Source organism: Sebastes umbrosus, chromosome 13 (assembly GCF_015220745.1).
Source record: "Sebastes umbrosus isolate fSebUmb1 chromosome 13, fSebUmb1.pri, whole genome shotgun sequence".
NCBI lineage: Eukaryota > Metazoa > Chordata > Actinopteri > Perciformes > Sebastidae > Sebastes > Sebastes umbrosus.
In genome coordinates, this window is record NC_051281.1 from 6,425,047 (window position 1) to 6,448,396 (window position 23,350).

Genomic DNA, 23,350 nt, shown 5'->3' on the forward strand with positions numbered 1-23,350 from the left:
TAGTTTTTTAAAAGGTTTTTTTTAATTTTTTTTTTTAAGCTTCTTTCATTTGTTTTATATAATTGTAAAGTGAATACGTTTTTAAAATGTTGGACTGTTGGTTGGACTAAACAAGACTTCTGAGGACCTCCCGTTGAGCTTTAGGAAACTGTTGTGGACATTTTGGACAATTTTCTGACACGTAATTGACCAAATGATATATCACTTTTTGCACTATATTCACTTTTTTAATAGTCCCGTACCTCAGCTGTTACTCTGCACTATATTCAGTCTTAACAGTTTTCTTCATCTCCTTGTATTTTTATATCTGGTATATTTTTTGTACTTTATATTTTGTACCACTTACTTTTTTTACTGCCTTTTTACTAACATGTTTGCACTATGGAACTGTGATGCTGGAAACTTGAATTTCCCTCGAGATCATCCATCCATCCATCCATCCATCTATCTATCTATCTATCTATCTATCTATCTATCTATCTATCTATCAATCTATCTATCTATCTATCTATCTATCTATCTATCTATCTATCTATCTATCCATCCATCCATCCATCTATCTATCTATCTATCTATCTATCTATCAATCTATCTATCTATCTATCTATCTATCTATCTATCTATCTATCTATCTATCCATCCATCCATCCATCTATCTATCTATCTATCTATCTATCTATCTATCTATCCATCTATCTATTAAAAATAAAAATAAAAATGTCAGCTTGCTGCTTTCCTTATTCATTATTTCCTTTCCTTACATTTTATTTGTTGAATAATTTATTTTATTTTTATATTGTAAAATATATTTGCAGAATTGTAATGAAAAATCTGAACATGACTATAAATCTACTGTATTGAACTTTTGAAATAAAGTATTAACAAAATAAAAATAACACTGTCAGATTGCTGTTTTCCTTATTCATTATTTCCTTTCCTTACATTTCATTTGTTGTATAATTTATTCTATTTTTATACTATTTTGATATTGTAAAATATATTAGCAGAATTGTAATGAAAAATCTAAACATGTATATAAATTTACTGTATAGAACTTTTATTAAAAATAAAAATAACACTGTCAGCTTGCTGTTTTCCTTATTCATTATTTCCTTTCCTTACATTTCATTTGTTGTATAATTTGTTAAATTTTTTATATTATTTTGATATTGTAAAATATTGTAATGAAAAATCTGAACATGTATATAAATCTACTGTATATAACTTTTGAAATAAAGTATTAAAAAAATAAAAATAACACTGTCATCTTGCTGTTTTCCTTACATTTTATTTGTTGTATAATTTATTTTATTTTTATATTATTTTTATAGCTTAAAATATATTTGCAGAATTATAATTAAAACTCTCAACAGGGATATACATGTAATAAAATAAAATAAAAAACAACATTCAGCTTGTTTTTTTCCTTATAAGGTAAAAAGTGGGCGGACCCGGATGTGACGTCTGCGGGGTCAAAGGGAAGTTTGTACGTCTGCGTGGTGGTTTGGCGCCAGCAAATTTCGCGGGGCAAAAAAGAGGCACAAGAAAAGAAGGAAGCTCAAAAAATAGAAGATAAAAAGCTGGAGAACATAGTTAACAAACAAAACCACAAAGTGAACTGGTCTGCCGGTGGTTTATTGAACTGGTTTCGATGGTTTCGATGGTTGTGTTCGTGTCTTCCTGCTTCTCGTCCTGAACTCTGGAGGTGAGCAGAGCAGACACTCACTGTGTGTTTGTGTCAAAAACAGAGTCAATATTTGTTCTTTAGCTCGGTTTATTTACCTCTTAGTGGGTCTAAATAAAGTAGAACATGTGAGGTTGTGTCGTCCCGGTGTTATTATGATGTTAATCCACTTATTAATGTATTAAACTCAGCTAAGAGCTACAGACTGGAAACATGCAGCCAGCTAGCTGCACTAGTTAAAGCTAATTAACAATAGCTGCAGGCTAGTGATGTCACAAGATGCATTATGGTCCAAGATCTAGGATAATTAGATGTGATGGAGTGGATTCATTAGGTTTAATAGTGTTATTTACAGCACTTGACAGACTTGTTTTGGTTCCTCTGATGTCCTCTGGTAGCATTCAGCATCCACTAAACATGTGTCCACCAATACATCCATGGTGTCCACACACCTGTTATAACCTTTTGTCTTTATTTATCTCATGTTGACAGATCTGGATACAGTGGAGGGTGAACGCAGCTCTACATAAAACTCACTGAGGTAAGTTATGTGTCTGTGCCTGCTTATTAGTATGCATTATCATTTGTGCATATAAAAAGATGATGCAAACCACTGACTATTATACTATATACACTTACATATATATCAGTGTTTACATTAAGAATAAACCAGTCTACACAAAGAACACAGTACCAATCTGATACCATAGTTCTTCTTAAGGTCACAGTATATAAGTACACTGTATAATACATAAGTATTATCATATTATTATCCGCATACCTCATGTACATAAAGTAACCTTTTGCATTGATCATGCCATATTTATTCCAGCACCCTTTGCACCCTGTATCATCACACTAATGTCATTATATGTTCATAGTTAAATATTTGTTTTTACCTTTGTCCAGCTTTGTTGTCCTTTTTTTTTTTTTTTTTTTTTTTTAGCTCTGTCTATTTCTGTGTGAAAACCAAAGTCAAATCTAAGGCTAACTCGGGTTGCTGAAGCTTCATATTAGATTCAGCTAAGCTTTATAATGCATTTTGCACAGAACATACAGTAGTTGCTTTCGAAAGAGATCACATTGGCAGGAGGAATGTTTACAGCAATCAGTCACTCTTAAGACGTACATATAGCATGTCAGATTTTTTTAAATCTGAACCTATTCTTTGTGATTCTTGAGAATGACCTTGTTCAGCCTCTTCCTGTTCCTGTTATCCCATTTCCTAACTCCATCCTGCTTTCTCTCTCTCTCCCTTTATCTTTTAAGGCCTTCTGGAGGTGAGTTACAATGATGGCGACAGCGGAGCCTCCGAGCAGCTCCAGCTTCCTCCCCCTGCTGGAGTCTCTGGAGGACGGCGCTGCTGGACAGTCTGAGCACACGGACGCCTACCTCACCATCGCCAAGTACGTAACTAGTGCTCGTCTTTGACCGTCCTCTGGATATGTCGGAGGATGTGTTGCCTCAGTTACAACTAGAATATGAGTGAGAAAATAATTTACTTTTCCTCTCCAGTCGGCTCAGTGGAGATGAGGGCCGGCAGTTTCTCCCTGCAGTTGAAAAGCACTTTTCTCGTTTGGGTAAAACCATCTTGGTGAGTCTTTTGCACATCATTAAATCTCCCATATTTTATATAAAATCTCTTTCATCTATGATGCATAACTCTGCTCTTGTGTTGTGTCCAGGCTCACATGTCCAGTCCGACTGCGGAGCTGAGCCAAGCTGCCTTGCAAGCTTTAGGGTTTTGTTTGTACCACTCTCACGTCGTCTCTGGAGTGCCTGGTACATTCATTTACATGTTTTATACATCATTTGTTTCAGATGTGTTTAAATTCTGTGGGAATATAATTGCTGCTGAGGGTGATTTTATTTTGTTTGTTTTCCAGAAACCTTTGCAGCAGAATTACTATCAGCACTTTGTTCCCTGGTGGGGAAGTCGTCAGATAAGAACACATGCACCAGAGCATTATGGGTCATCTCCAAACAGAGCTTTCCTCCAGATGTGGTTGGCAAAAATGTGAGCATCAGCAGAGGTTTAAATCCAGGGGAATATGACTGAAAACACAATGCTGCTGTATTGATCCGTGTTGCTTCACTCACTCAGGTGTCGTCTATACTGGGAACACTGGAGAGTGTGTGGAGCAGAGAGGACATCCAGTCTGTGGTGATGGAGCACGAGGCCTTGAACGTTATCATCAGGTAAAAGAACAATAGGTCATGGGAATATTTATATCTGAATCAGCGATTGTGATTATAAGAGTTGGTTCCTGGTGTTTATAGGATGTTGGAGCAAGCGCCGGCCCAGATGGGCGAAGGAACGTTGCGGTGGGCAAAGTTCATCATCCCGCTGGTGGTCCACTCTGCCTCCAAGGTGCGTCTCCGTGCAGCGGCAGCCATGGAGATGGGCATGCCTCTTCTCCTGGAAAAACAGATGGAGGTGGCTGGTATCATCGAGCCAATGATGTCCACAGTGAGTATCTCTGCGTTTCAGTAACAGTGCTTCGATAGTTTTGTTTTATTGTTTGTAACTCGTGGGATTAATGGAAATGGACTGCACCAAACGTCTGGAAACAAACAGCAGATCTTGTGTAGTTGAATATTTCATTTATAAACTGTTGATACTCATGAGGATATGAATATTCAAGATGCATGATTCACTTACTGCCAGCCTTCCTCGTATGGAACACCTGCAAAGACAGAAAGGAAGTGAGCAGTTTCTGTAACTCTGCTGATGTGTCTGTATCTGTGTGTTCACAGAAACTGATCCCAGAGCTCCAGAAGCTTTTCATGTCTAAGAATGAAACCAATGTCCTGAAGCTCTGGCCCTTATTTGTAAAACTGCTCGGGAAGGTAAAGTATGTGTATATATGTCTGCATGTTCTGTCTCTGAATTATTCGTAGATCAGTGGATGACGGAAGTCCATATAATAATTTATAGTGAGGCACATTAGATTCACTATAAACGTTTATAGAGGTTTAGTAGTTTATATTTGGATCACAGATTAGGTTTTAAACATTAATACTCTGCTACTGATTTTAGTATAGGCCCACTTAAAACTGTGCAGCTTTATTAGGAGAATATAACATTGGATTGGACTCAAATTCATTATTAAAAAGTTTGAATGTGGGGGCAAACATCTTCATTTGAAATGGCTGACGGGTTATTTTCTCTTTGCGGGGCAAACTGCTGGCTTTCAGATGTTAATATAGTCTCTCATAAGTCTTGGCACTTTTAAGAACTGTTATCTTAGAATGAGGTGTTTATATCTACATAGGGAGCGGTCCTCTTCACGGAGTTTGCCATGTTTGTAAATGTGCTTTATAAATACATTTTGAATATTAAAATGTATTTCCTACACAGCTGCTGCACAGAGGAGGTCCCTTCATCAACTCACTGCTGCATCTGGAGGAACTTGGTTTCCGCAGCTCTTCTCCCGCCATCAAGAAGATCGCCTTCATCGCCTGGAAGAGCCTCATAGATAACTTTGCCCTCAATCCAGGTGAGCCCCCGACTCTCTGGTCCCAGTCTTTATTTCCTCAGACTAATTGTGTTTTTGAGCTCTTCAGTCTAGCTTTGCACTGTCTCCACGGCTAAATGTATTTCATGTCACTCCTGAAGACATCCTGTGCAGTGCCAAACGTATGAAGCTTCTGATGCAGCCCCTCGCATCCATCAATGTCAGGACGGAGGTCCTGCTGCTCACCAAGGTGGAGGTCTGGTGGTACCTGGTGGTCCAACTCGGGCCAAACCTATTCCCCAACTTTGATCAGGTCAGACACACCCCTGTTTCTCTCTCTCAACTACTGTAACACCTCATTCACCTGGCCCTGCACCAGCAAAAACAAGACGTAAATCCCACATTATGTTCATTGTCTGTAGGACTCGTTTCAAAATATTAAGTAGTTACACACTCTGAGCTTGTCTGTACTTGAAGGAGCGGAGTCTCACGTCGTCACACTGTTAGTTAGCAGTGACCTGGAATTCTTTGGTACCAATCGTGTCATACTAGCTTGCAGAGAAGGAGGCTAAATAATGCTCCAAACTTACGCTAAATTGAAACTGGCATGACCATTTTCAAAGGGGTCCCTCGCATCAATGATCTTTAGTAATCAAGTTACTCGAGGAATCGTTTCACATTGTTGAGATGTATACATTAGATATGAAGTATATTAGATATGACTACTAAGTAAGAGTAAAACATTGTTTGTCTTTGCAGGTTTCCGTTCCTCTGCTTCAGTGCACCATTGGATCCGACTCCTCTTCAGTCCCAGGCGCTCCTTCTCGAGCTGTCAGTCAGAATGGTGCCGTCACACCTGGCCTACCCAAGACTGGTACGTTTACGCATCCACCTGCCTCCACCCAGGCCTATCAGTCCTGATGACATTGATGGAAACTGTAATTTGTGTTTGTTTTTGTTGTCCTCCTAATAGCGGGCTTCAGCAGCCCACCGCCTCGATTGAGTCTGAACTCCAGCGTCCAGATGCCCTCCACCTTCCCCTCCATCCAGCTGCTGGGCCTGGAGATGCTGCTGCACTATTTTCTTGGACCAGAGGTCATTGCCACGGCAGCAAAGAAAAAACTCATCCTGAGTCTTGGTGAGAGTCAGAGTTAGAGTTATTCCTGTGAACACGATGTCTCAGGAACGCCTGGAGGGATTTACTTCAAATTTGGCACAAACATCCACTTGGCCTCAGGCTTTTGGCCATAACTCAAGAATTCATATGCTAATAATGACAATTTCACACAAATGTCTAATAAGATAAAATGATGAAGTGATGTCATTTTGGACAGACATGGATGTAAACTGCAACTTGACTGTTTGGCGGAGGCATACAACCGTGAGGCGGTAATTCTAGTTTTAACATTCAAAGCTTCTATTGAGGTTTTTGAATGAAGCTTTGAATGTCTGTTAATAAGCTACAGGTGCAAGTCTCCCTCTATGCGTGTGCGACAAGTGGGAGAGCAAACTTTTTGACAGCAGTGAAAATGTTGTTTTTGAAAGGCAAAACACCAACAAATATGGATTGAAGCTGAATATTCCGTTAGATAAAAACATGCTGGGAATTTTGGAAATGATTACATCTATCTTTGACTTTTGGACCGAGACAATTACAGAGACGAGGACTGAGTGACTGAATGACTTCTCATAGCGGTTTTAATTTTGTTCTGAAGGCTGAACCCGTGCTCTGCTGCCACACTGTAGACTGGAAATTACCAGACTCTCTGAACGAGGGGTTTCCCGATCCTGCAAGCACTCGCTTCACAGGAAGGAAATCCTGCAGCATGCGCTCCTTCTGCACCGCTGGCGCAGCAGCACCGGCTCTGTGACCTGTAGCAACGCCTCCAGTCCGTCAAAATGATGGATGGCCTTCAGATTTTTCCGGCATTGTTAAAAAATAACATTAATGACTGAAAATATTCGGTTAATGTGACCTCTGGTCTCGTCATACTAGCTTCTGGTGTGTTGGATAGATGACTAAAAAAAACTGCAGTTAATTTACAACATGTTTCTTTCCAGAGCCCTTGAACCACCCGCTCCTCTCTGGTTCTTCCTCTTTCACTAAACATGCTGCTGTGCTCACCTCCAACATCCGAGATGGATTCATCAACATCGGCAAAGACGCTCCAGGTAAACGCCACAGCTTTACTGGGCTGAGTTGATTCTAACTCACCACTGACTCTTTTTTTCAGTCCCGTGAATGAGGTTGTGTAGTTTCTAAACAGTTAAATGGAATACCCCCGTCTCTACCTCCTCCTCTCAGCATTTGGCAGAACGTCAATTTATTGTTACCCGAGTTGAACTGAGACAGTTTTATTGTCAGGAGCTCCATATTTACTGCAGGAGGCCATGCTTGCTTAAAAGCACAGATTTCACAAATATGAAATTGGCTGTTCTTAACTATTTATGTTTATTGACTTAGTCTCAGTGTTGCTTGACAACACTGAAGAAGTAATGAAACATATCAGTAACAGCAACAGCAACAGCATTGATTTAACTGATTCAAGAGAATCAAAAAGTGCTTATACATGCACTTTTCTAACCCAGTTGATTTTGGCTTTCAGCAGCAACTTTATTTCTTGGCGGGAGTTCAGACCAAAGCTCTGTTAAAACAACGCAGGGGGATACATTGGTGGGGTCGTGTTGTTTTAAGGTACCTGTGGGACAATGAAATACCAGTTGGTACTCAGTGGTTTTTACAAAGTGTAAGTGCATGACAAAGACATCAGACAGGGAAAGTATCTCTGGCAACAACACTGCAGAGGGATGAGAGGAAGCATCATTACTCGTAGCCTGTCCTTGTACCCAAACTGACCACCGTCTGACTGGAACTGAAATGTTAAGGTCTAAATAGGGATGTCACGTTACCAGATATTTAGTAGTCTCTACCAGGACCAGTGAAATTCCACGATTCTCGATACCTATTGGATACCAGAGTAAAACAATAAATCCCATGTACTTGAACATACACTCCTTTATTACCGTTTGCATACTGTTTTTTGCCAGGAGGTTAAACAGTTCATAATTCCCTCACTATTATATTTGTTATATTGCTGTAAAAACATCTCCCTCAAACAACTGGATTTATTCAAGTTCTCACCAAAACATAATGTTATAATTTACCTTCGCCCAATACTCATTTTTACTGAATTCATCCTAATGTAAATCAATGGTACCTCCCTTGTTGAAGTCGGCAGGACGAGAGCTAGTTAACGTTGGCTGTTAGCAGCCAGTAAGTAGCACAGTCCTGCACGTCGCTAACAGCAAACGTTAACTATCTCTCGTCCTGCCGATTTCATCACATATTTGTTGTTCACAATGTAGCATTATTAGGGACAAAATAGGGTGAGTCTCCTGGACGCCTCAATAAGGAATTTACTGCATCCCACACACGTTTTCTTTCGTCCCTGGGACGACAGGACGCCGTTAGTTTTGAGCACTGATGGTACGAATACGTCACGTTTTCAGAATTTTGGCTTGACTTGGTAACAAAGTATCGGTTCTCGTGACATCTCAAGGTCTAAGTATGTTAGTTCCCGTCAAAGACCTCTTCATATCACTGAAAATATGCAAGACTTGGTTTGAAAATGGGGTTACTGATTGCTGATCAGCTGCATGTACGTCAGGTTATTGTAGTGCATGTTGTCAGATGTCTTGCCTTAAGTATCTTTAACCCAAAACCTGAATGCATGTAACCATTAACGGTTCCATCTCTTCTCCTCCTATAGATGCTCTTTTGGCCGTCATATGGACGAGTCTCGTCCGGTTTGTCAACTTATCTATAGAGTCTGGTAAGTACTTGAACACATGATATGGAGAGCACTACCAAAGAAATGCAAATGAATGTTCATTTATTCAATCTTTTCATCAAATGCAAACAAACGATCTATTTGGCTGTCCGATCCAGTCACTAAACATGCACAATTATGGTTTGTTACAAGTCTAGACCTGGTTTACTCATTTTCATCGTCAGCATTTTATACATTTGTACGTTTCTGTGTTTGAGTTTTTTTTTTTTTTTTGCAAGTTTACTGATTTTATAAACGCATTGTGAGAATGTACTGTAATGTTTGACAAAGAGCCTGTGATGCCACAAGTACATTTTTTAAAATTGATTAGATGTTGAAGACATTTGCAGGGCTTTTATGTTTATGTATCGGTGTCTCTTGTGGCTTTTATTACCTCAATACAGGCAAACAAACTTGCAAATTCCAGCTCTGAAGTGAAGGGACACATAACATTGGTCCTCATGAATGATATTCCAGATGCTTTATGTTATTGTCCTAATAGAGAACTGTCATTGTGGCTGCTGCTCGGCAGTGTGGGGATCTTAAAGTTGTGGTTCCCGCCTCGTAGCTCCACATAGAGCACTCTGATTGGGTCTGGGTTATATATCATTCGGGAGGAGGACCAGTGAGACCATGTCCTCGTCTCCTGCCCGACCCACTCTCACTGTCACATCAGTTTAAGTCGGAGCGGTCCGATCCTCGTGGTCTAGACTGCCGTGAAGAGAGAAAAACACTGAGGGGTTCGTCCCCGATGATGATTTCCTTCTCAAGAAAAGCACCCCCCCCCCCCCCCCCCCAAAAAAAAAGATGATGTTTGTGTTTGTAACTGCTGATGAGTTTTCGTCCCTGGATGTCTGTAGGCAGTAAGAAGGATCGTCATGGCGGTGAAGTGCTGACGCTGATGCTTCAGGCTCTGCAGAGCATCGTCACCTCAGAAGCTTTGCCTGCAGACAAAGTCCTGGTGAGAAAGAGATTCAAAACCTTCAAGTCTGACGCCTCTTCTTTCATGTACCTTACTACATTACTACATTTACATGCACAAAATATTCAGTTTTTTTGCCCTCATTCTGAGAATGACAATATTCCTACAAAGCTGTTTACATGGCTAATGAAAATTAATAATTCCACTAATATTCCCGTTTACATGCAGCCGTGCATTAACGTCACCAGCTGTTCTTTTACAGTTTTTAAATAGAAATTGTTGAAATGTTTAAAATCCAAATATCTGTTTAATCTTTCCCCTCAGATTCTGTTTGAAGCCACAGTGAAAGGTATCCCACAGAGAGTTCTGGGCTCTGCCTCCTATCAAGTGGGAAAGATGGACGTTTTAAATGTGAGTGATTCTTTCTCCTCCGTTAATAAACACATATTCAATATTCATGGAAATGCTCCTAAAGAGAGAATTGGTTATAATATGTATTTCATTCCTCAGGGAACGCCGGCCCTGTTCCTCATTCTTCTGCTCTACAACAGCAGCATGCTCTCAGCCTACATCGAGGACGAGAGGTGGGTCCGATGTTTTGTTATTATATATTTATCAGTCAGTTTAGTCTGTGCTCACAGCGGTAGTTTGGTTTGCTCTCTCTAGACCAAAGCAAAAAAGATTTATGTTTTTCTTTTTAGTTTTATTCTGGAAAAGTTCAAACATGTATCCACTATATTACCTGGTGATGTAGTGTGAAACATAAATTGTTACTAGGAGTTGTGTGGTGCCTGCAAGGTAGTGTAGTTGTCACAGTTCCCAAAGCTAAGCGGGCAACAAGCACCTTTGTATGTAATTGATATTGTTTTTGATAATAATTGAATGATGTTTAATCTACAGTACTAATACATTATTTAACCTGGGTACAGTTTTGTCATAGATGCTAGTTTGGCGCCCTCTGGCAGTGCAAATGTAAACTGCAGGATGAGTTTGAATTAATCCACTAATGTGTGTTTTCCAATTAAATAAAAAAAGTTATATTGATTTTTATAACTAACTTAATTCACCTATAAGCTACATAAAACATTTTTTTTTGCATTGGAACTATGCAGATTTAAGAATGTGGTTCGTACTCTTTGTATTACTTTACATCACATGAGTGTTGCTTGATGTCTTTCCGGCTTCTGCAGGTTTTTCCAGTGCCTTCAAACGTTAGTTGGTTGCGGTCTGTCAGGCCCCACATCCCCGCTAGCGTTTGGTGAGGCGGTGCTGGGCGCCATCAAACGCAGCGCCGCGTCTGTGCAGAACAAGGAGCAGCTGTGGAGGATGTGGAGCGTGATGGTCAGCCCATTCACCGACACCATCACACAGGTAGGCAGAGAAGCAGGGGGCCTGCTTATATCTATCTATTTAACTTAAAAAAATATATATTTATCACTTCATTTATTTCTTCCAGCACAAATGTTAACACAAAATCTAAGCTGTAACTAAATAATATATTCCATGAATTAAGGCTGAAATAACTAGGGCTGACCCAAATGCTTCAACCGTTGCCATGGTAATTGACCTCCTAATCAGTATTCGAATGCCTAATTTTTGGCTTATTTTATATACAATTATGTAATAATAATGTATAAATTCCTGATAATTATAGTTATTATTTGTTATTCTCAGAGGGTTAACACTGTTTGTTGTGTGTAGAGGTGCGTGTGTGTACATTAGCGCTGCGGCGGCACTGTGCCGAAGCTTCAAAGCCTAAAAACTGGTATTCGGGATATGGCCCTAGAAATAACATTACACAGTCATTTATCGCCTGGGAAGAATAAAACTACAGCAGCAGGACATTAGGCTGTGATCAGAGGAGAAGCTGCTTAATGCAGAGTGATGTTTTCCCTCTGACAGCCTTGTTAAATTCAATCACGTCTTTTTTTTTACAGTCTAATGAAGTCAACCAAGGTGACGCTCTGGAGCACAACTTTAGTGCCGTGCACTCTGCCTTGTTGTTCCCCATCACACTTCTACAACGTGGCACACCTCTACAGCAGGTCTGTTTACCTTTTTAAGGTGTTATTTAACCTACATGACCATCATACATTTAACCACCGTTTGACCTTAAAAGACCATGAAGCACCGGTCCAGAATCCTGATTCTGGCCCCTGTGTTTTGTTCAGGCGGCCCAGAAGTCAATGCTGTCCTCGTGGTCCAAACTGTACAAAGTGTTCGCCCGCTGCTCTGCGCTGGTGGTCACAGCTGAGGAGAACATCTGCTGCGAGGAGCTCTGTGCAAAGATGACGGCTGCAATAGACCGAGAGGCTCTGAGGGTGAGTAGAGGAGAGGAAAACTGCCGTCACAGTAAAGCAACGATAACCACGATGATGCGTTAACATCTTAAATATAAAGTATAAAAGTACCTGGAAAAAAAATGAACAATCATGTCGTTAGAATTTGCTTTTTTAAATTTGAAATCGTTCATCCTCCCATTAAAGGACCAGTGTTTAGGATTTAGTGGCATCTAGCAGTGAGTTTGCAGATTGCAACCAACTGAATACCATTTCTGCTAATACATCCTTTTAAACCTTTTTTTTAAAGAGGTTTACAAATTAATAACATTTGAAAATGATTATGGTTGCTCCTGTGCCGTGATCGGGAAAATGGAGTGCAAAGGCATTTTGAAGTTTCGTTACGTTCCACAGGTAACGTATTGACATCATCACGAGGGTCCAACGTGATGATGCGAAAGACGGAAGCCTTAGCTTTCTGCGGCAACAAGAATGAATGCTCTAGATACTATGTTTTTTTTTATTTTACATCGATTTAAACAGGATCATGCAAACATATCTCCCGCAGGAGAGATCCGTTTTTAAATGTGGTGAAGATATTAGTTTTAATTTGTTTTGAAAATGTCACATATTGATGCTGTGTGATCCTCCAGGTTCCTTCGACATTAAATGCTGTTTCCAGTATCCTCCAAGTCATGGTCGAGTGTGTGGACTTCTCGCCGTACACTCCGCAGTTTCAACAGAAGTCGAAGTGTAAGAGAACCTCATCTAACCTTATTTCAGTCTTCACATGTTCACATTAAATGGAGAATCTTATCTTTATTCGCTCTCGTTTCTTGCAGCTCCTCACACTCCAGTAAACTGGATGAGAAAGAGGAATAAGGTCCTGGGGAATCTGTCCACCTTCCAGTCCCTGCTGGTACATTGTCTCGAGGTTCATCTGGAGGGTGCTGAGGCTTCCTCTGAAGTCACAGGACTGGCTCTGGTCTCCATCCTGTCTGCCCTCTTCACCAACCTCGCTCTCGCCAACACCGTCCAGGAAGCTCTGACTTCTCTGATTCAACCTCTCACACTCCTCTACAAACAAGCAGCCAGTGAACCGCCCAAGTTCTCCCCACAGCTTCTGGGAAAGGTGAGTTCTTTCTCAAATGGATTCACGGTTTTTAAGTATTCATACTTTTAAAGCATTTTTAGTGATAACGCTCTGCTTTTCTCTTTCAGTTGGAGAAGCTTCTCAGTGACGTTCTCGGCTGCCTGCAGACGCGCTCTAATCTGGCGTACAACGATGAACTCCTGGCGTTGCTCTCTCCTCTGCTTTGTGTGATGTTTCCTCACAAGAACAAGCAGCTCCGCAGCTCAGTCGTCCAGTTCTGGAACTCCACCTTCGCCAAATCAGTCAGCCTCACTTACCCCGACGAGATCAGGTGAAAATCTTCAGGTCACATTTTATGCTACGTCACAAAAGCCCAAATGAACGTGTATTCATTTTGATAGAGACGACTGCATCTGGTGCATGTTCATGATAGTGGTAAAGGTAAAATGATGGAGTGATTTCATTAAACATTTGTTGTCAGACTTTTCTGCATTTGCGGCTTTATCTGTAAAATCATAATTATAGCATATTGTTACATCGGGAATGCAACAGTAGAGTAGTTTTTGTTTTATGACAGACCAAACAACAGAAGGAAGTAGATTAATTTATGTGGGCTTACATCAATCTTATAAATGTTTCTATTTTCTTTACACAGACCAATATTGAGCCAAGTGAAGCAGAAGACTCCGATCATTCTTCCTGGCTTTGAGGCCGTCAGTGTTCCTGATGAGCTCAGTGGACAGTATTCAGTGAGTTGCTTTTACCTTTACTGTCGTGGTTTCAGCTATATTCACCGCTCTCGTTGTCGTTATTTGTGGCTGATCTTGTTGGTGTCTTCAGAGTGAGAGTTCCCAGATGGTGACAAAGCTCAGTGGGATGCCGGTTTCTGTGGGGAAGAAGGACTCGCTGCTGGGAAAGGCCACTGAGACGAAGGACAGGAGCTCAGCAACGACCTCCAAGTCAGTTTCCGTAAGTTTAAACTCGGACCGGATCAGGTTTCATGCGGGACGATCCCGTGTTGCACTAAAAAGCAAAATGTAAGACATTTAGATTTATGGATATGTTAATGTTTACTACTTTCAGAGTTACTCATCTGTGTTGGCACACATACATTTGTCAACAAGGGAGACAGTGATTTTCTTTTCTAGTCGCTTTGCCAGCTGTTTTATCACTGGCTACGTGCAGTGCTTAGGGATGCACCGGTACCACGTTTTTCCAGGCCAAGGACACATATTTACATTTGGGTACTTGCCGATACCGAGTACTGATATGAGCACTTAATAATACCGTTTTAACGCCACTAATTTCTTTAATGCATTAACGCAACTCGCGATTTTTAGGTTGTAGCGGGCTCAGTTTTAAAGCTAGAGTGAAGATACTGGCATCATATGAAACTAGAAAACCTGAGGAATCCATTGGTACCAACCATGTAATAACGCTCCAACCTATGCTAAATTTTGGCGAGGAAAACCTGGCATGGCCATTTTCAAAAGGGTCCCTTGACCTCTGACCTCAAGATATGTGAATGTAAATGGGTTCTATGGGTACCCACGAGTCTCCCCTTTACAGACATGCCCACTTTATGATAATTACATGCAGTTTGGGGCAAGTCATAGTCAAGTCAGCACACTGACACACTGACAGCTGTTGTTGCCTGTTGGGCTGCAGTTTGCCATGTTATGATTTGAGCATAGTTTTTATGCTAAATGCAGTACCTGTGAGGGTTTCTGGACAATATTTGTCATTGTTTTGTGTTCATTGATTTCCAATTATAAATATATACATACATTTGCATGTATACTAGCTTGAAATCTCCCGTTCTGCAATAAGAGAAAGCATTTTGTGGTCATGTAAGGACAAAGTTACAGCTGCTATGTATTCCACTGAGACTTGTTTGGTTTTTAATTGCTCATCCTCCAACCATTGCACAACTGGTTTCCATTGTATTCCCTTCGACAGACAAAGCTGGACTTTGGCTCTCCTAAGCCTCCTTGCAGGGGAGTTTTGGAGGAAGAGGCCTCCATCGACTTTGTCTTCATTCCTCCGGAGACGAAGGAGCGAGTTCTGACGGAGCACCAGAAGGAGGTGAAAAGGACTAAAAGGTCAGATTTGTCTCCTTGTCTGTTTGTCCATCATTGGCATTTTAAAATACATTTAAAGTGTCCCATGTTGTCAGTCTTATGCAGAGCTAATGTTTTCTTTGCCACACAGGGTTGACATCCCTGCCATGTACAACAACCTCGATGCTTCTCTCGATACAACGGTTTTCACCCAGTACACACAGAGCCAAGAAGACTCTTTGTAAGTTCTGCTACCAGAATCGAGATAAATCCCTGCTCTCTCATAAAAAAACACAGCATTCACATAATGAACCATGTTTTCCCACAGGGACAAACCTGCAACTGAACAAGCTGATGATGAGGTTACCAAAGAGGCTCCGGGAAAGGTAATGAAACACACATCTCCATCACAGGCAATCAATACTGCCAGGAAAGACTCCACTGGGGGCTGGTTTTGTCCTGTTTTCCATTCTGCCAAAGCAATAATGAATAAAACAAAAACTCTTTGTACGTTGTTACATGCAGCAACCATGTAGCTCCCATATGTTCTTGCAAAGCATGGAAAAACAACAAATTCTGAACATTATTGTTGCTTTCGAATCCATTTAAACAGTACCCAAACTTCTTAAAAACACGTTAAAACTTCAGCACATTATCTTTTTTTAAGCACATTATCTTTTTTTAAGCATCTGTTTTTGTCCTTTGCAGACAGATTTAGTTACTTGCATTTGATTTCTTTCAGGTTCCTCAGGAAGATGTGGAAAAAGAGGAAGACATGGAAGTTCTAACAGAACAAACTCAAGATTATGCCAGCCCAAAAGCAGAAGAGAACATGCCAGAAAACCCTGAGCAGGAAGAGATGATCCCTGAGTCGGCAGATGTTTCTATGGAGGATGATGCCAAGAGTGATGACAGAGCAGAAGACTTGGACCTGCAGTCTAAAGAAGGCACAAGTCCGAACATCTCTGGTTCTTCAGATTTGGTCTCAGGGACCCCCCAGAAACCCAACAGTCGACGTCAGTCCTTTATCACGCTGGAGAAGTACGCAGAGGGAAAACCTGCCAGCCCCAGCAGTGCGTCTACCTTCACAGGTCCCCTCATAAAGACCTCCAATAGCCAAGAACGCGCTCAAACCAAGAAGTCGTCCGCTCGGGCTTCCCAGACATCCACTGGTCCTAACTCTCAGGAGTCCCAGTCCTCTCAGACAGGAACAGTGAACTCACAGCGTCCTGTGAACAGTGCCCTCGAGTCCCCTGTAAGGCCAAAAGACTCTGGTACAAAAAGTGAGCCAGTAAGGCTGACTGAGAGACTGCCCAGTGACCCAACAGACGAAGACGTTATCCCGGACACCCAGACTGAAGTGGAGAACAAAGAGAGTACTTCCTCATCAGAGGAAATGAAACCCTCAAGCCAAGAAGAGGAATCTGAACAGACTCTGGATGATTCTCAATCATCGGTGACCCAGATTTCTCCAGACGAACCCAGACGGTCCGGACGCCCCAGGGTCAAACCTCTGCTGCCTGGAGAGGACCCGAAGGAACAGGAAGAGAAATGCACGCCGGTGAAAAGGAGACGTTCTGGGGAGGAACCGAAAAGTGATGAAAGCAGACGAATGACGAGAAGTAAACTGGCTGCTGAGGAGGACAGTGGCAAAGTCAGGTTACGAACGAGGCCTCAGAGGGACAAGAGTGAGTCGAGCCAAACCAACTCTCAGGGTAGAACGAACAAGAAGATCAAACTGTACAGCAGTTCACAAGACCTCCTTGATAAACCTGAACCCAAAAGGAGAAGCATTAGAGAGTCCAGCCAAACTGACAAGCAGTCTGATAACGAAAGCCAGTCACAGGGGAGTCAAAGACGGCGGAGCAAGGCATCACTGGAGACCAAGGAGGAGGATGGAATAAAGAAAAAGGATTTGCCTGACAAAGAGTCCAGCCAAACTGCCAAACATGAGCATACAGAAAAGACCGAAGAGGATGACGATAAGACAAAGAAAGATTCTCAAATCATGACTCCTTCCCCTCAAAGTGGTGGCAAATCCCAAGAGGTTGAGATTGTAGAAAAGACTGAAAAAGATGGTGATAACATCAAAAAAGATTCTCAAATCGTCACCTCTTCTCCTCAAATTGGTGGCCAATCCCAAGAGGTTGAGATTGTTGAACAGACTGAAAAAGATGCCGATAAGCTAAAGAAAGATTCTCAAATAGTCACTTCTTCTCCTCAAACTGGTGGCCAATCCCAAGAGGTTGAACTTATAGAAAAGACCAACGAGGAAAAGAGAGATTCTCAGATGGTCGCTTCTTCTCCAACTAATGACCAGTCCCAATATAGAACAAGTACGACGGACAAGTTGGAGAATGAATCGGAGGTCAAAGACAAACTCAAGACAATTAAAGACGCAGATGACAACCTTAGTCAAGAGGACTCTCAAGTGATCACACCCTCCTCTTCTGATAGCCAGTCTCGGCGGAGATCCAGTAGAACCAAGGCGTCATCTGAGGCGGCAGAGTCTGAAGGTAAAAGTGAAAATAAGGATTCATCAGAAAGGCAGACTAGGTCGAATTCTCAGGGAGCTGTTGCTCAACCAGAGGCCAGAAGTAGAGGTAGGACCAGAAAGAGTAAGGGACAAGAGGAGCAGTCAAAGTCGAGTCCTAGCTCAACTCCTAGCTCAACTCCTAGCTCAACTCCTAGCTCAACTCCAGTGAATTCTCAGTCATTAGATACTGCAGGATCAACCGAATCCTCCCAAGGCAGGGGCAGATACTCGAGACGAAAATCTTCTCCAGCGTTGCCGGTAGCCAGCTTAGAGTCCCCAGAGTCTGAACCCTCGGAGGCCAAAGAAAGTCCCCCTATGCCCAAAAAGAGAGGAAGGAAACCTCGAGCGTCTCTTCCAAGTCCTCTCACCATTGAATCTAAAGAAGGCAAAATTAATAACGATATGGTAAAGGATGAATCTGCTTCTCAAAAGGCCGATTCACAAAGCATAGAAGCTAAAAATACAACAGATTTAGAGGATTCACAGAAATCTCAAGATTTGCTCCAGGTTACATGCAACACTGAGGAGCAAAGTAAAGAAGAATCACCAATGGAGGTAGATGCTGTTGAAGAGAAAACAGAGAACACAGAGAAGAGCGAATCGCTCAGTGTGTCGCCTCGCAAGGAGGAGGAAACACAAAAGGACTCAAACATTGAGAATACCTCTTCACAGGAAGGTGACACTGGGGTCTTGCCATCTGCTGAGAGGCTTGAACCAGTTGGGATCAGTGCTGATCAGACTCAGGAAGAGTTGCCCTGTGACCCGTCTGTTGAGGACACACCGGCGTCCCCTGATGAGATAACAGAGAAACTGCAGACCTCAGAGGAGAAAGCTGAAGAAGTGTCTGAGTCTGGTGATAATGTTACAGAAAAACCAGAAAGTGATTCAGATTCAAACCACCAAGAACATCCAGTTGTTCCAGTGGAGGACACAGCTGAAGACATGGAGCGTCCAAATGTCATAGATGATTTTTCAAGGGAGGAAGAGGAGGAGGAGGAGGAGGGGGAACAGGAACAGGAACAGGAACAGTCTGCCTCCAACAAAGAAGACGAATCGACAAACCAGCACACAGAGGTCAGTGCTGGTGACGACATGACATCGTTACAGGAGAGCAATAAAGACGACAACATTGTGGCGTGTCAGGATGAAGAGGAAACGCAGACCGACGAAATTGAGAACGATGTATTCACAGATTTGGATGATGCTCTGGCTGATGCTTCAGTGTTGTCAGAATCAACAAGTAAAGATATTTCCGCGGATTCTCCGGCGAAGCAGAAGGACCTGGAGGCTTTAATGGCATTAGATGTTGGCCAAAGCCCCAGCAGTGGCAGGACCAGAGGAACCTGGTCTCCTTCAGCCTCCCCATCCACCAGTATTCTTAAGAAGGGCATGAAGAGACCACTAGAGGAGGAGAGTCCCTCACCTCTTATCAAAGTAAGTGACAAAACACTTGTAAAAATGTCAAAATGCATTTCAAATACATAAGTTCTACTATATAAACCGTTGTTTTCTCATTTACCTTTGCAGTCCAGACGAGTGTCTTTCGCTAATCCAATCCAACATCAGGAACTGGCCGACGACATCGATCGTCGCAGCCCGGCTCTCAGAACCAGCTCCCCCAGAAGATCAAAAATCAGCGGTATCCCACAGCCCAAGGTACGAATGAGGCCAGGATTGTTCTTTAATTGCCATATTTCTGATCCTCATGAACCAGACCTTTTCTTTAGCTAATGATCTGCCTTGATCTAACATGACACCCGTCTGCTCCTTATTCCAGTACGTCACTACACCAACAAAGGGCCTGCTCATCCTGAGTCCCAGAAATCTGCACAGTCCAGGGTACAAGAGCTCCAAGAAATGCCTGGTATGAACACAAAATGAATATATCAACATTTATTATTGTCATCATTTTCTTTAGTGGGCGGTTACTTAAGGTCAGAAGAAATCAAACGTGGTTAACGTGGAGGCAAAGATCATGCAGAGAATGGCCTTTTTACACATTGGGAGACACGGAGCAACATTAACATACATTTTTAGTCTCATTTCTGTCCATAAGTCTAATATTGACTCTCCTTGTAGCTTTGGTTTTGCTCCCACCATATTCTGACTTCTGGTTTATGACCAAATACCTGCAAAACCAATCATATTTCCACCAGCCTCAGCTGTATTTTGTGCTAATTAACAAATGTTACCATGCTAACACACGTTGGTAAACGTTATCTGCCAAACATCAACATGCAATGATTATATTTCTTTGCATAGCACATCTTCTTCTTCCTTATCAAGACCTGGCGCCTACCCACGATGCAACTTGACCGGTAACACGTCTCCTTTAATGTGCTGTAAACAGAGTATGATGAGCTAAAAAGCTCCATAGAGATCTCTGTGGGTGCATCATTGCAAAAAACCCTTCACTATACACTATTCATTTGATTCAGTTTTAATATAGACAAATTGATTAGTGCAGCTTTTAATAGTTTTAGTTTGGTTTCCAGTTGGAGGCTAAGGCTGCACGATTATGGCCAAAATGATAATTATTTTGATCTATATTGAGATCACGATTATTTATCATGATTATTCATTTAGTTTAGGGATGAAATAATTCACATTTTAAATAAAGAGCGTTGCTTTCACTGCTACATTCCTGCTAATATAAATCGTTGCATCAAAATAGGACTTGTCCTTATACACTGTGCATCTCCTAGAAGCAAAATAAAATTGTTCCAAAACTTTTTACTCAAAATGTATCAACAGAGCACTGCTTTCACTTCCATGTTGTGCTACGTTCCTTTTAACAAATGTTTGCATCAAAATAAGACTTAAAATAAGTTACATGTTCACCTGAATTCAGTGCATTTTCATTTTGCACGTCTGCTCTACAGTGTATTACTCTTCTACTCTGGACTGCAGCTGCAATATTCAGGGTTTTTCACAGTTTTTCTCAGACTGCTGCTGTAGTCATCAAACGTAGCGGCACGACAGCTCCTAAAAGTGAAGCCAAAACATCTTTATTTTGCCCACTATGAGCGGAGCACGCATTTTTAAATGTCAATATCACAGTCGATCATGTTCATTTAATTGTGGGAAGACAAAATCGTGATCGCAATTAATATTCGATTAATTGTGCAGCCCTATTAAGAGGCTATTAATCCTAATGGTATCGATGCAACCCTTTTTTCCCCAGATTTCTGAAATGAGCCAGGAGCCGCGGCCCGTCTCCAGAGACTGCATCTACCCTGCCCTGGTTGGCTGCTCTGCTCCGGTAGAAGCTGTGCTGCCTCAGATATCCTCCAACATGTGGTGAGTACAGCACAGGGTTAATGAAAGGAAAATATGTTGTTTTAGGTAAAACATTTAGTCTTATCAGGTGCCTCTCTCTGTTACTGATGTTGATTCTCCTCATGCTGTAGGTCTCGTGGTTTTGGTCAGCTTGTTCGAGCCAGAAACATCAAAACAGTCGGTGACCTCAGTGCTCTTACTGCCAGTGAAATCAAGACTCTGCCAATTCGCTCCCCGAAGATCTCCAATGTCAAAAAGGCACTCAAAATCTATGAACAACAGGTATGCAACAGCACTGAGATCACACAGCACAAACACAAATGATAACACTCATTTTACAAAAACATGTCAAGGTGAAATCCTTGTTTGACATCTGAATGTTTCTCTTCCAGCGTAAAGGACGAGGTGGTGATGAGTTGAAGAGTCTTGATGAAATGGAGATGATGACCGCTGAACTGGAGGAGACCAACGCTCCTCAAAACCAGTACGACGAGGAAAAGACATCAGCAGAGACATTAGGTGTGTAAAAAATCAATCTTGAAATACATTTATCATATATCATATATTATTTTCTTTGCAAATCTACATTTCATCCATGAATTTGGACATTTTGGGAAGTAAGCTTATTAGCTTTCCTGTAGATAGTTGGATGAGAAGGTCAATACCACACTCTATCTGTACGGTATATACGAAGCTACAGCCAAGAGTCAGTTAGCTCTGTCCAAAGGTCACAACATCTGCCTACCAGCACCTCTTAAAGGGCAGGTCCATCTGTGTTCTTTTCTAAGTAAGTAAGTTAATAAATAAGGTTATGAATAATTTGAATGCCAGCACTAGCGGAATCAAAGTTAGCCGTGCTAAGTTTGGAAAGAACTGAACAGGTTAGTTCGGATGTTATATCTCGGATCAATACCACTTTTATAAGTATTTCTTTTAACTTTTCCTTTTAACAACTTCCTTGTTGTGTTTGCAGCAACAGAGCTGGTGGACGAGCCCGTTCCTGCATACGGGAGGCCAGAGCAAGATGGCTCCGGGGATCAGACCCCCGACACGCCGGCCGCAGAACAGAGACCTGAAGGGTCGCTGCAGTCGGAGGTGGAGTTCCTGACCGGCAGGATGACGCCACTAGAACTCAGTTACTGCTCCCCGCAGCAGCTCGTCCAGATGCACGATCGGTTAGGAGGCATGATGAGGTGCGTGGTAGTCGAGCTGCAGACACGCCTTGACCAGACTGATGGCAAACCCTGAAGAGACTCCGCTTCTGCTGGATCAGACCGACATACAGGTGTTGAAAGGCGCATAAAAAAACGGATCTACTCAAAAGGAATCTGCAACGAAGGATAAAATTTTCTTTTATCCTAGATGTGTACATCAGATTTTACGAAGGAGGATTTTATGGTTTTAACTCAGAATGCCTTGGTCTTGTCTCACCTTTGATGTTTTCTTTGGTTAAAGTATTTTTTATTTTTAAATAAATAAATTCTAGCAGCACTTTTTGTCCACTTGTAGCTTGAGCTGTTGGATAGTTTATACACTTAAAAAACACTCAAAGGGGAGCACAGTCACACTCTTTAAGCTGTCAAAAGATTTTTAATAGTTGTAGTCTCGACATTGATGCTATTTTCCTTCTATAGACTTTGTAATAAGGGACTGATGCATGACTTCAAATGTATGTAGAAGAAAATTATTTTTTTCCGCATGCTGTTCCAATTTGTACATATGCTTTCTCTCGTGTCATTTAAATCCTCCGTGTGCCTGTTTTTTAGGCTGTTTACAATTTAACTCAGTTCTCTTGTATATTTTTTACAATTTCTTAGTTTGTAATATTATTTTTTTCTGTCTTTTCAGTTTAACGTCTTATTGCATTTTTAAAATCATCACGGCGCACACTGTAGATGATGGTAGACAGTCTGCACTTCAGTCTTTATTTGTGGTTTTTTAAATGCTTCAATAAAAGACAGAACTTATAATGAATTTTGTTTTTAAAGTGTAATTACATTTTTTTTTTTTTTTAAAGTTATTTTTTTGGGGGCATTTTCCATTTTTATTGAGAGGACAGTGGATAGAGTCTTGGAAAGGGGGGAGAGAGAGAGTGGATGCGGAAAGGGCCACAGGCCGGATTCGAACCCGGGCCGCCGCAGTCAGGACCAAGCCTTGATACATGGACGCCCGCTCTACCAACTGAGCTAACCCAGGCGCCCGTGTAATT

The 23,350-nt window shown here is 41.6% G+C and overlaps 1 protein-coding gene across 2 annotated transcripts; it reads left to right on the forward strand.

Annotated features, from left to right (window-relative positions):
* The first annotated feature begins 1,473 nt into the window (after window positions 1-1,473).
* On the forward strand, window positions 1,474-23,115 carry rif1 (replication timing regulatory factor 1). Of its 2 annotated transcripts, XM_037789842.1 has the most exons (37): window positions 1,474-1,705; window positions 2,177-2,225; window positions 2,954-3,090; window positions 3,200-3,278; window positions 3,370-3,466; window positions 3,571-3,701; window positions 3,789-3,883; window positions 3,965-4,154; window positions 4,442-4,534; window positions 5,046-5,184; window positions 5,304-5,455; window positions 5,902-6,016; window positions 6,116-6,280; window positions 7,204-7,314; window positions 8,913-8,975; window positions 9,833-9,933; window positions 10,219-10,305; window positions 10,405-10,478; window positions 11,085-11,265; window positions 11,832-11,939; window positions 12,066-12,215; window positions 12,827-12,926; window positions 13,016-13,305; window positions 13,395-13,597; window positions 13,922-14,015; window positions 14,107-14,235; window positions 15,226-15,368; window positions 15,478-15,567; window positions 15,655-15,712; window positions 16,069-17,472; window positions 17,572-19,296; window positions 19,390-19,518; window positions 19,640-19,726; window positions 21,047-21,162; window positions 21,273-21,423; window positions 21,534-21,660; window positions 22,115-23,115. In XM_037789842.1, exons 3-37 carry the CDS (start codon window positions 2,975-2,977, stop codon window positions 22,387-22,389), a joined length of 7,368 nt encoding a protein of 2,455 aa, XP_037645770.1. In that variant the 5' UTR covers window positions 1,474-1,705; window positions 2,177-2,225; window positions 2,954-2,974; the 3' UTR covers window positions 22,390-23,115. The 2 variants fall into 2 exon arrangements, with proteins under 2 accessions (XP_037645770.1, XP_037645769.1); XM_037789841.1 differs by having other exon boundaries at window positions 16,069-19,296.
* The last annotated feature ends 235 nt before the right edge of the window (window positions 23,116-23,350 follow it).

Bases quoted from the DNA above. Each gene is read 5' to 3' on its own strand.
- rif1 (XM_037789841.1), top strand. From the start codon at position 2,975: ATGATGGCGACAGCGGAGCCTCCGAGCAGCTCCAGCTTCCTCCCCCTG. The intron at 3,702-3,788 runs GTGAGCATCAGC...TCACTCACTCAG, and splicing joins CAGATGTGGTTGGCAAAAAT to GTGTCGTCTATACTGGGAAC. The intron at 10,479-11,084 runs GTGGGTCCGATG...CGGCTTCTGCAG, and splicing joins GCCTACATCGAGGACGAGAG to GTTTTTCCAGTGCCTTCAAA.